Source organism: Salmo salar, chromosome ssa10, assembly GCF_905237065.1.
Source record: "Salmo salar chromosome ssa10, Ssal_v3.1, whole genome shotgun sequence".
In the NCBI taxonomy this organism is placed as follows: Eukaryota; Metazoa; Chordata; class Actinopteri; order Salmoniformes; family Salmonidae; genus Salmo; species Salmo salar.
Genome location: NC_059451.1, coordinates 25460501 through 25473771, shown reverse-complemented (window position 1 = coordinate 25473771; position 13271 = coordinate 25460501). Strand labels below are relative to the sequence as shown.

The following is a 13271-nucleotide window of genomic DNA, read 5'->3' as shown; positions in this document are numbered from 1 at the left end:
AGAACTAAAAATGCATGCATTGTCTAACATAATGTCCTAGGAGTGTCATCTGATGGAGATTGTAAAAGGTTAGTGCATCATTTTAGCTGGTTTTATGGTTTTGGTGACCCTGTCTTTGACTTGACAAAACATTACACACAACTCTTGTAAATGTACTGTCCTAACATACTCTAAATTTATGCTTTCGCTGTAAAACCTTTTTGAAATCGTAAAACGTGGTTAGATTAAGGAGATGTTTATCTTTCAAATGGTGTAAAATAGTTGTATTTTTGAAAAATTTGAATTTTGACATTTATTTGGATTCAAATTTGCCGCTCTTGAAATGCACCTGCTGTTGATGGAGTGCACCACGGGTGGCACGCTAGCGTCCCACCTAGCCCCAAGAGGTTAATCATGAAACTCGCCCTTCTTCCCGAAGAGATATTTATTTCGGTCTGTGCAATGAACTGAGAATCCAGCTGGCTGGACCGAGTCGGACAGTATATTCCGAGAGAGCCATGTTTCCGTGAAGCAGAGTATGTTACAATCCCTGATGTCTCTCTGGAAAGAAACCCTTGCCCTGAGCTCGTCAACTTTATTATCCAGAGACTGAACATTAGCGAGTAATATACTCGGAAACGGTGGGTGGTGTGCGCGCCTCCTAAATCGGACTAGAAGATCACTCAGAGTACCTCTCCATCGCCGGCGTTGTTTTGGGTCTGTCACAGATCCCTCCGGTACTGCTGCTCATTCCGTTCACCAGCTCCGGAGGTCTACGTCACCGGCCTTCTAGGTGCCACTGAACTGGATTCATTACCAACAACCCCGGACTGTCTTGTCTCATTACGCACACCTGGTTCCCATTCCCCCTGATTAGTATGTGTATATATGTGCCCTCCGTTCCCCATTGTCCTTGTCGGTTATTGTTACCATGCCCGTTGGTCTTGTGAGCACCTGTGCTGTTGTATCGGCTTCCATGCTATGTGTTATTGTGCACTTGTTTTACGGGTCTCGTCCCATGTATTATTTAGACGTTTACACCTCGCATCTTGTTTGGGTGGAGAAAATAAAACCCCTATTACGTATTCCTGCACTTGTCTCCTATCATTATACAACTTGACAGGGTCGGCTTCTGGAATCAGTTCAGTTGCCCTTGGGGGTGCGAACAAAGGATCTGCTTCGGGAAAGTTGTATTCCTGGTCGTGATGCTGGTAGTGCTGGTGAGTTACCGCCGCTCTGATATCCAATAGTTCTTCCCGGCTGTATGTAATAACACAAAAAAAATTCTGGGCTAACAATGTAAGAAATAATACATTACAAAAAAAATACTGCCAAGTTTCCTAAGAGCAAGAAGCGAGGCAGCCCTCTGTCGGCGCCAATTTCACTTATGGGTATGCTTGTAATCGTTAAGGACTGGGGAGTTTTCAGGATAAAAAAATGTACAGAATGGAGCTAAGCACAGGCAAAATCCTAGAGGAAAACCAGGTTCTGTCTGCATTCCACCAGACAATGGGAATTCACCTTTCAGCAAGACAATAACCTAAAACATAAGGCGAAATCTACATTTACATTTAAGACATTTAGCAGACGCCCTTATCCAGAGCGACTTACAAATTGGTGCATTCACCTTATAATATCCAGTGGAACAACCACTTTACAAAAGTGCATCTAAATCTTTTAAGGGGGGGGGGGGGTTAGAAGGATTACTTTATCCTATCCCAGGTATTCCTTAAAGAGGTGGGGTTTCACTGGAATTGCTTACCAAGATGACAGTGAATGTTCCTGAGTGGCCAATTTACAGTTTTCACCTAAATCTACATAAAAATCTATGGAAAGACTTGAAAATGGTTGTTTATCAGTGATTAACAATCAATTTGACAGAGCTTGAAGAATTTTGAAAAAAATCATAGGCAAATGTTACACAATTCAGGTGTGACTGGACTGACTCACATCACTACCAAAGATGATTCTAACATGTATTGACTCAGGAGGTTGAATACTTGTCTAATCAAGATAGTGTTTAATGTTTCATGAATGTTTTACAAATGTAAGATTTTTTTTCTCCACTTTGACATTAAAGAGTATTTTGTATAAATCTTTGACAAAAAAATGTAATCCATTTTAATCCCACTTTGTAACACAACAAAATGTGGAAAAAGTAAAGGGTTGTGAATACTTTCTGAAGGCACTGTATTTTCTCTCCCTTACACCCTCGTCTCTCATTCTCTTGTCCCTATTTGACCTTAATCTTCCCTCAGGACTTATAAATGGCATAGCCCCATTCTCCACCAGACCTCCCAGACTATCACCTTCGGTGGTGCTATGCCTACAGATTCCCTCTCCATAGAGTAAGAGTGAGTGAGAGGAATATCGAGTGGCGCCATCCAATTCTGTGTTCCATTTGGAGACCAGGCTCTGAGGAGGTTGCTGCAGAATGCCAAATGAAGTGTGTGTCTCTGCCTGTGACAGTGATAAACTGCCCTCAGCCCCTTGAGTGGCTTTGCCCTCTCTCTGTGTCCCCTGTCCTGTCCCCTCCACAGCAGGCAAGGGTGCCAGTGTGCCCACCTGTGCCAGCCGATAATCGGGCATCTTGCATAAATAACAACCCCTGATAAGTCAGTTTGAGTATGAGCAGTCAATCAAGTTGCCAGTGAATCTAGCATCTCCTTCAGCCTACTGCATGTTAAATAATGTTATTTGAATATTTGAAATATTAATGCTAATGTATCTGGAAGCCAGAGAGACCTGGTGCACCTCTTCATTCTGTCCCTGCCTGGTATCTATATGCAGAAGCAGTAGTATGGTGCCTCTGGTGCAAGAGAGAGGTGCATTCTGGGATGGCTTAAAAAGGGCCTATGGAGTGTGTCAGACATCAAGGGATCTGGCCATTGAAATAGTGCACAGTAGTGAGACGAGAGTTCGCTACCCATCTAATGAATAATGAATGTGTGCTGTACCGATGATGCAAACAGTCACACAGGATGAGGAACACTAGGTTACTTGACACTTTCAACTTGACAAATTTTACTTTACAATAGTTTCTGCTAATGTCACCAGACATTGTGTAGACCCTTTGGCACAAGCTAAGAACACTTCCACAGCAAATAATCACCCATCAATGTGAAATCTGACTGATTTATATAGAATTTGTATTCTGCAGAATCTATACTTTATAGTGCCCCTGTGGCGCAAAGTATCTACTGTCATGGAACAAAGGTACTGAATATAAGTCACCGCATTTATATTCTGAGTCTATGGCCTCTCTCATGATCTCTCCTGTGTAATATATTCAGTCAGACCAACCATAGCGGGCGGCCTTGACCACTCTTCTTTACTGCTTTTTTCTCCTCCTCTGCTCTCATTCTCTCTCCAATCATGTGCATTGAATAGATATGAGGTGAATTTAAGCCTGTAGCCAAGTAATCTGGTTTGAACCTACTTGGCCAATTAACATGCAATAATAACACTTAATATCAAGACATATACACATGTGCACCCCCCACCACCTCCATCCCCCTCGCCCCAGCTGCATTGATAAAGGGAGGAGGGAGGTGTAAAAGGGTGTGAGAACAAAATGGATTAGAGACTCGATGGAAAGAAATTATTGGATACCGCGAGAATATGGAGCTAAAGGACATTACAGAAAAAGGATAGAATAAGAAAAAATATGGGAAAGAACGTAGGAGGACAAGAAAAAATAGATTCTAATATGATGTGGCGAGGCAGAGGGCACTAGCCTTTTTAATCTGACATGCAGAGCCAATTTCCATGATTAATTATGCTGCTGAGCGCTGAGCTGATCTATGAAATTCTTATTAAATACCTGACAGTTGCAAGCTTGGTGGAGGTCACGTGTCAGCACAGGGCCAACACACGTATTTACTGTAGCATTCGCCATTAGCTTTCTCTTTGTGTGTCTTTCCCTGTCTTGTTCTCCTTCTTTCTCTCTGCTCCGCCCCTACTTCTCTCTCTATCTCTGTCCCTCTTCTCCTCCCTCTCTTTCTACACTATTCTCCCCTTTACTTCATCCTCTCATTCCTCATACAATTTTTTATTCACACAGAGATTTTCTCAAGAGTGCCACTATGGTCCAATGATTGGCAGGTGTGGATACTGGTGGCAGGTGGCAGTTTCTTTTTGCACTATGATGTGGGGGTTTCAACAGTAAGCCGGCAGTTATCACTACACCCTCGAGAAGCCCTGATGTTGGGGGGGTTGGATCTTGTATGGAGAGCAACTGGAGACCTAGACGGTCAGCCAGACTTCAACTCACCACATTTCTCCAGCAAGCAGTAGCTCTCCTATCCTATTCTCTGGCCAGCCACAAGGTGTTGATGAGCTGTCATCACATCTTTATTAACACTTCTGGGGCTGGATTCACAAGGCTTTTTTTGTAATGATAAATGAGACTTTCATGAAGCACTCCAAGGCCTTTCCAATGTGTTGGACTACCTCACAGTCGCATAGCCCCAGCAGTAGGCAGCGACAAAAATCAAAAATGTCTCAACTTTCTGACAAATAACTAAACATCAGAGAGATATTTCATGTAGGTAATGCCAACATACTGATGCATGATTGAGCGTATGAGCAGATGGACTGAAAGAAGTATCCTCAGAACCAATCCCAGACATAAAGGGATCAGGCTGCTAATAATACACTGCAGAGCAGGGCCAAGTCTTGCTTTCAGAGCAGTACCATGTCACAGTAACCCAAATAAACACCTTTAGAATCTGTCACTTAGAAATGTTCTGACAAGCTTATGAAAACATTCCAGAGTGGCTACACTTTTTTTTTTTTACAATTACGAATCTGATCCTTTATTGTCATATACATCCACTCTTATAGACATAGTGACACTTTCATAAACATGTATTCACTATTAGATGACACATACCTATGTTACCGTCAGTACAGTAATCAGCTCTTGCTGTACCACTCTTTAACTGATCTAAATGCTCACCTCAGAGGCAGAACAAAGTCAACGACTCCACTAGGTCATCTGTGAAACAGGCTCAACTCCATATTAGGAGGAAAGGTTTAATACCTATATTATTGATCAGCCCATATGGCTGCCGATCAATCTTATCTGGTCTCTATACAGGCAGACTGACCATCAGTGAGAGAAGATACGGTAGGAGTCAAAAAGAGAGTGTGAGTGTGTCCTGAATGAGGTCACTACTGTAAGTAACATCAAGAATGGAACACATCAGATGTCCTCCTTCTATGAGACAAAGATAAAATCTGAACATAATGCTGGGGGAAGAAAACATTCCATGCAGGTAGCTCACTGTAGATACTGCAGTGGAAAATCCAAAGAGCTAAAAAAAGTTTATGGAAAGCCTAACTTAATAACTTTGTTAGGATGATAATCAAATTACTCTATAGAATAACCAACATTTAAAACCATTTTTCCAAAATAATATACAATCAGAGCTATCTCAGCATGAGAGAACCCTATAGTTGTTGGTTAGTTGCCCCCCCCCCGCTTCTGACTGGTGCTAGACAAAACGTTCCCCTTTCTGTTCCTTGATGGGAAATAATTATTAAAAGTATGAACTTTTCAAATTATATGCCTGCTACTGGTCAAATTTTCTTCCCTCAGGAACAGTCTTTGATTGTCTGGCCGCCCACATAGCTATCCCCTGACAGCAGTGATTGCCAGACGAAACAAAATATTTTCTGCTCCTTACTTTGTTTATCATCACCACTGTTTCCACAGTGAGACATAATGCCTTCAAATTTCCAGTAGGACAGTAAGACACAGTAACACAAAGCGTGATAGGGGTTATTATGAGTGAGGAGAACTGATCTCACCTCTACAGACATTGCCGTTATCCGGCTCAAAGCCAGCCTTGCAGGTGCAGCTCCCGATGGGAACCATCCACTCCCCATCACCATTGCAGTACAGCTTGATGGGCACGTCCACCTCCTCTGAGTTAGCGATGCACGTGCCTCTGGCGATGACCAGTGAGGTGCTCTCGGCACCCGTCATCGTCTCTGGGAAGATGGCAAAATTCTGCACAACGCTGGGGCATTTCTTATGGAAGACACGTACTGACAGCAGGGACATGCAGGCCCCGTAGTCCTGGAAGGCCAAGTAGAACCCATTACGGGAGAGAGGGCCAAAGCTCCGCACCTCCGTGTTGACCTTCATCAATCGTCCGCCGAAGTCCACTTGGGAGAAACTCTCGTCGGCCGCGATGGTGTCCACCTTCAGGTAGGGAGCTTCCATCCAGAAGGAGGTTCCCTTGGTGGTGGCGATGACCGAGTCTGTCTCGTAGTAGTAGAGGTTGAAAGTCTCCTTGCAGGAGCCGGGGACACTGGGGATGGAGCTGCAGTCACGTACGGTGAAACGCATCTCCACATAGACACGCTGAGCCCCTCGTCTGTCGATGAAGGTGGTGAGGAGCCAGTTGTTCTGGCTGGGCTCGAACACGTTACACACCTGGTAGGTCCTGATGGTGTTGAGGTTCTCATCGTAGCCACTCACCTCCTCCCACTGTGGAGAACAGACACACAACAAGTTAGAGCAAGGCTTCAATCAATCAGCACATCCGTCCAAGTCATGGAGAGAGAGATTAGTGCGAGTGAGAGAGACTGAGAGTATGGCCCTGCATATGTTTTCCCTCCATTTCCCAGTGTATTAATATACCTCTCTGAATGTTGGTATTGGCTGTTAGCGGCCCACAATCCACTCAGACACAGCCAGTCTACCACAGATAAGTGGCCCAACTGAAATCAATCTTGCGCAGGCATGACTGAGCAAGGCCTCACCACATTAGGACATTTGGTGCATTACAGACGCAGGATTACACAAGGTATTGAATTAAAGCCTTAGAGAAACGATGGCCCATCGCATCAGAATGAGCTGCCTAGCTAATGGAGTCAGCATTTAAAGCAGTACACACACGTTAGGGGGCTGTGAGCCAGCCATAAAGCACTGATAGGCCTTAAACAGTCAATCCTTTCCCTACACCATTAATTCACACATTACCATTTATGTGACAGACCAGGATCACTGCTACTGTGCATTAACACCACTAGTAAATTCTTTATAACAGAAATGTGTGTGTGTTTTGTGTGTGCATGTGTGTGCGTGTGTGTGTGTGTGTGTGTACCTGTTTGATGTATATGTGCAATATTATGATGTACTGTACTAATGGTATGACATTGAAACGGCCACTTCTCCATAGGAGAATTACCATGGACCAAGAGAGGGCACACTGGATGTGGATTGGCCATAGCAGCCCACAGTCTGGCAGATAATGGAATGCATGAATACAGAAACACTAGTGGAGAGTACCCTACACACCATCATCCCTGAGAGCTATTGTTTGGTCCAACTATCTAGGCCTTCTTTAGGGAGGTGAGATAGATACACCGTCGTGTGTGTGTGTGTGTGTGTGTGTGTATGAGCAATAGACGAGGGTTGACGAGGGGTGAAACAGGAGGTAACGTGGTGAGTTGTGGCTACTGGGGAGCACTGAAGCGGTGCATTGTGGGAGATCCTGTTGAAACAGCGGCCAGGAAGAGGACTAGATCACAGAGAGCTGAGATGATTAATGAGTTTACGGAGAGCCCTGACACAAATTAAACCGTATCTTTTTTTCTCAGTGTCTCTCCTTCGCTCTGCCCCTCTCCCTGGGATGACCATTCATCAGAATTAGAGCGACCTGTCCCTTTCAACACCAAGCAGACATTAATACAGCCAGGTTCCAGCCATAGAGAGCGAGAGAGGGGTAGGGGTGCTCAGCGCAGCTGGAGCCAAGCTAAGGGGACCCTCCATGTCTCCACCATCCACAGATGACCTATTTTCACAGCATTCCAGACTAATGTCTGACTATGTGTCTGACAGCAACATTAATTTCAAGTGCTGTGCCACAACAACTGTGCCAAGCATCCACTGTCCTGACAATGTTCCACACACAGGTGTTCGGAGACGCTAGATAGCTAATTAGAACAGGTGTTTGCATCTCTTCCTTAAGCTGTATCATTGAAATATAGCCATGTGGGAATCGTGTTATAAAGGTGTGTAATAATAAGACTGTTTTGATTGAGTGATGTTTTTTCGTTTCTTAATGCGTCTTCATGGGTCATACCCTGTGTGGAGATACTGATGGTTTGTCGGGACGGATGGTTCGTTACAAAACGGGTTAGGAGAACTAACGTACCAGATTAGGAAAATTAAAGTAGCAGGTTAGGAGAACTAACATAGCAGGTTAGGAGAATTAACGTAGCAGGATAGGAGAATTAACGTAGCAGGATAGGAGAATTAACGTAGCAGGATAGGAGAATTAACATAGCAAGATAGGAGAATTAACGTAGCAAGATAGGAGAATTAACGTAGCAGGATAGGAGAATTAACGTAGCAGGATAGGAGAATTAACGTAGCGGGATAGGATAATTAATGTAGTAGGTTAGGATAATTAACTGTGAAAGGCCGTACCTATTCACTGATGAAATCCTAGGAATGAGACGCAGAGACGTGACAAAAAGAAGGAAACTGTATTGGGAGTTCTTCCTCCAACTCTCCCCGGGACCATATAAAAAAAAAACGCTGGTACCAAACGCCAATCCAACAGCTTGAGCCGAACCTATAACAGGGAATCCTACTGTCCTGGAATTCACCATAGTCTCCGGCTCATAACCACTATCGCTAGTCAAATCAAACATTTGTTATTGCAACGTCCCTTATGAAAAAAGATTGCAGTATATGTAACGGCCGTCGAAGGGAGTAGACCAAGGCGCAGCGGGTTGAGTGCTCATAATTAACTTTATTTAGAACACTTAACAAAACAAGAAAACCACGACAGCCAAACAGTACTGTCAGGTATACGAAACACTGAACAGAAAATAACCACCCACAAACACAATGAGAAAAAAACCCTACTTAAATATAGTCTCTAATCAGAGGCAACGAGATACAGCTGCCTCCAATTAGAGACCAATCCCAAACACTCCCAACCTAGACATAGACAACCTAGAATAAACATAGAAATAGACTAACATAGAACTTAACCCCCCCCCAAAAAAAACACACAAACCAAACACCCCCTGCCACGCCCTGACCAAACTACAATAACAAATAACCCCTTTTACTGGTCAGGACATGACAGTATAACTGTGGTATACTGCAGTATACCGTAACTGCAGTTAGAGTGCAATATAATTGCAGTTATGGTGCAGTATTACTGTATTTCAACTGCAGTACACTGCAGTTATTCTGAAAATACTGCGTCCAAAATACCAGTCGACAGCAGTTACTGCACTTTTACTGCAGTTTCAAAACAGCAAAAAATGTTAGGATGTAGCTAAAAATTACACGCTAGGACAGACAATTTTTTCGCGCTACATGCTTCAGCACTTGGTAGTCCCGTTCTGTGAGCTTGTGTGGCCTACCACTTCACGACTGAGCCATTGTTGCTCCTAGACATTTCCACTTCACAATTACAGCACTTACAGTTGACCGGGGGTAGCTCTAGCAGGACAGAAATTTGACAAACTGACTTGTTGGAAAGGTGGCATCCTACTGTATGACTGTGCCACATTGAAAGTCAGTGAGCTCTTCAGTAAGGCCATTCTACTGACAATGTTTGTCTATGGAGATTGCATGGCTGTGTGCTCAATATTATACACCTGTCAGCAACAGGTGTGGCTGAACTAGCCGAATCCACAAATTTTAAGGGGTGTCCACATATTTCTGTATATACACTGCTCAAAAAATATAAAGGTAACACTTAAACAACACATTGTAACTCCAAGTCAATCACACTTCTGTGAAATCAAACTGTCCACTTAGGAAGCAACACTGATTGACAATAAATTTCACATGCTGTTGTGCAAATGGAATAGACAACAGGTGGAAATTATAGGCAATTAGCAAGACACCACCAATAAAGGAGTGGTTCTGCAGGTGGGGACCACAGACCACTTCTCAGTTCCTATGCTTCCTGGCTGATGTTTTGGTCACTTTTGAATGCTGGCGGTGCTTTCACTCTAGTGGTAGCATGAGATGGAGTCTACAACCCACACAAGTGGCTCAGGTAGTGCAGCTCATCCAGGATGGCACATCAATGCGAGCTGTGGCAAGAAGGTTTGCTGTGTCTGTCAGCGTAGTGTCCAGAGCATTGAGGCGCTACCAGGAGACAGGCCAGTACATCAGGAGACGTGGAGGAGGCCGTAGGAGGGCAACAACCCAGCAGCAGGACCGCTACCTCCGCCTTTGTGCAAGGAGGAGCAGGAGAAGCACTGCCAGAGCCCTGCAAAATGACCTCCAGCAGGCCACAAATGTGCATGTGTCTGCTCAAACGGTCAGAAACAGACTCCATGAGGGTGGTATGAGGGCCCGACGTCCACAGATGGGGGTTGTGCTTACAGCCCAACACCGTGCAGGACATTTGGCATTTGCCAGAGAACACCAAGATTGGCAAATTCGCCACTGGCGCCCTGTGCTCTTCACAGATGAAAGCAGGTTCACACTGAGCACGTGACAGACGTGACAGAGTCTGGAGACGCCGTGGAGAACGTTCTGCTGCCTGCAACATCCTCCAGCATGACCGGTTTGGCGGTGGGTCAGTCATGGTGTGGGGTGGCATTTCTTTGGGGGGCCGCACAGCCCTCCATGTGCTCGCCAGACGTAGCCTGACTGCCATTAGGTACCGAGATGAGATCCTCAGACCCCTTGTGAGACCATATGCTGGTGCGGTTGGCCCTGGGTTCCTCCTAATGCAAGACAATGCTAGACCTCATGTGGCTGGAGTGTGTCAGCAGTTCCTGCAAGAGGAAGGCATTGATGCTATGGACTGGCCCGCCCGTTCCCCAGACCTGAATCCAATTGAGCACATCTGGGACATCATGTCTCGCTCCATCCACCAACGCCACATTGCACCACAGACTGTCCAGGAGTTGGCGGATGCTTTAGTCCAGGTCTGGGAGGAGATCCCTCAGGAGACCATCCGCCACCTCATCAGGAGCATGCCCAGGCGTTGTAGGGAGGTCATACAGGCACGTGGAGGCCACACACACTACTGAGCCTCATTTTGACTTGTAGAGATTAATCAGATCAAGCCGAACAGTACGATGTATTAGGGACTTGTGGTTTCCAACAGGCCAATATTCTACATAGTTTAGCGCAGAAAATGTGGTAATTAACTACAATGACCATAACCCATTGCGCACCCGCTTACCAGTCTGGTCTGTGTGGAGCAGACATGGAGACCTTGTCGACAGAGACAAGAGAGAACGTGCGAGAGGGATAGAAAGCAGATGCTTTGCAAGGTATCTCTACCTGAAAATACATGATCTAAGTGACTGATAGTCATAAAAGTCATAAAAGTATGCCTTAGCAGCAGCTCTATAGAGATGAGATGATGACTTGGAATGAAATAACAAAGTAATCAAATAAAACAAATATTTTATTAAAGTAATCTATCAGCACTAGTAATATTGCATGTATTTTTTTTAAATCGTCAACAACTTTTTAATAATTTTTGCGATTTTATTAATAGGCTACATCTCTGGATCCAGTCTTCTCCATTACCTGCACTGTAAATAAATACCACCTATTTTTCCACCTGATCTAGGCTATACAGACTGATTAAGTGCTCCGGAACCTCCTTACTAGGCTGTCGGGTCCGCTATCTTTAACAGAAGCCAAACAGAAAGCAGAGGGTCCATTGGGACTCTAACAACAGACTGTCATGTCCTTGTCGTGAGCGTCTCAGCAAACCCAATCAGTGGTGATGATTAAGTTAGGCTGTTCCCCCTCTGGCTATATTATGTATTATGTTTATGTAACACCGCCTTGCTATTTTATTATCTCCATCACCTCTTAACCAAGCAGGCAGGTAGGTAAAGAGAGAGTAGGGGTGGATGGATGAATGTTCTTCTGAGAGAGAACAAAGCAGCTCTGGGAACAGATGCGGTGTCTGTCTCTCTCTCTGTTTTTGTTTGTTTGTTTGTTTGTTTGTTTGTTTATGTTTGTTTGTTTGTTTGTTTGTTTATGTTTGTTTGTTTGTGTGTGTGTGAGTTTCCATGTCATTTCAGCAAGCCATGACACTCACCCTATCAGATTTCTTTTAAATCGTTTCTGCAGTTACAACGAGATAAGATTAGCATTCCTGCAACATTATTTTGTTGAAACATAATTTGATCTCAGATTTTAATTTATAGGATTCATATAATGTTCAATTAATACAGTACCTAACATCCAATTTGGACAAAACATTTTTTCTAACAATGAGTAAGACATGAGGAATACAAAGAAATGGTCAAAAACCAACCACAGACCCCCACAATCTACACCAATCCCACCCTAACAACAAATATAAAGTAGCAGTTCTCTATCGTCCTCTATCAGCACCAGCCTGTACCCTACCTGCACTAAGCTCTCTCCTGGCCCCTTACACCAAATCTGAATTGGTCCTGCTAGGTGACCTAAACTGGGACATGCTTAAACCACCTGACCAAGACCTAAAGCAATGGGACTCCCTCAATCTTCCTCAGATTATTACCAATCCTACGAGGTACGACTCTAAACACCCAGAAAAGGCTACTCTCCTCGATGTTATCCTCACAAATAATACTGATAGGTATCAGACTGGTGTTTTCTGTAATGACCTGAGTAATCACTGTTTTACAGCCTGTGTTCGTAATGGCTGCTCAATGAAACGACCTGACCTTATTTGTTATAGATGCTTGCTGAAAAACTTTAATGAGCAAGCCTTCCTTCATGAACTGGCCTCTGTAAAATGGTCTAGAGTCAGCTTGAGGGGGTGGATGTCGGAGACGCTTGGACCTTCTTTTTATATTTCCAGTGGTATTGTTAACAAACATGCCCCCATAAAGAAAATGAGAATTAAAAACAAGTTCAGCCCCTAGTTCGGCCGTGATCTTGCAGAGTTACTCCACCTCAAGAATTGCATTTGGTGAAAGGCTTGGTACACGCATACTCAGGCTGACTGGCCAAAGTTAGTTACTATAAGGAGCAGTTCTCTCTCTGTTGGTCAAATCCCAAGAAGTTCTGGAAAACAGTTAAAGACCTGGAGAATAAACCCTCCTCCTCACAGCTGCACATGTCCCTTAATGTGACAAGAAGCACATGGCAGAGCTCTTTAAATCACCACTTCATTAAGTCAGGATTCCTATTTGACTCAACCATGCCTCCTTGCCCATCCAACATTTCCTCATCTCCCACCCCTTCTAATGCGACTAGCCCCGATGCTCCTACCTCTTTTTCCCCTGCCCCGCTACGAAGTTTCTCCCTACAGGCGGTCACTGAGTCCGATGTGCTA

The 13271-nt window shown here is 44.3% G+C and overlaps 1 protein-coding gene across 1 annotated transcript in view; it reads right to left on the bottom strand.

The window, feature by feature from the left end:
- The window catches only part of LOC106613872 (ephrin type-B receptor 1), a 215853-nt gene that overhangs the window by 134391 nt on the left and 68191 nt on the right, over positions 1-13271 (bottom strand). The window contains exon 3 of the mRNA XM_014216576.2: positions 5794-6478. Coding sequence (XP_014072051.1) covers positions 5794-6478 — 685 coding nt within the window. The remainder of the gene's footprint in view (positions 1-5793; positions 6479-13271) is intronic.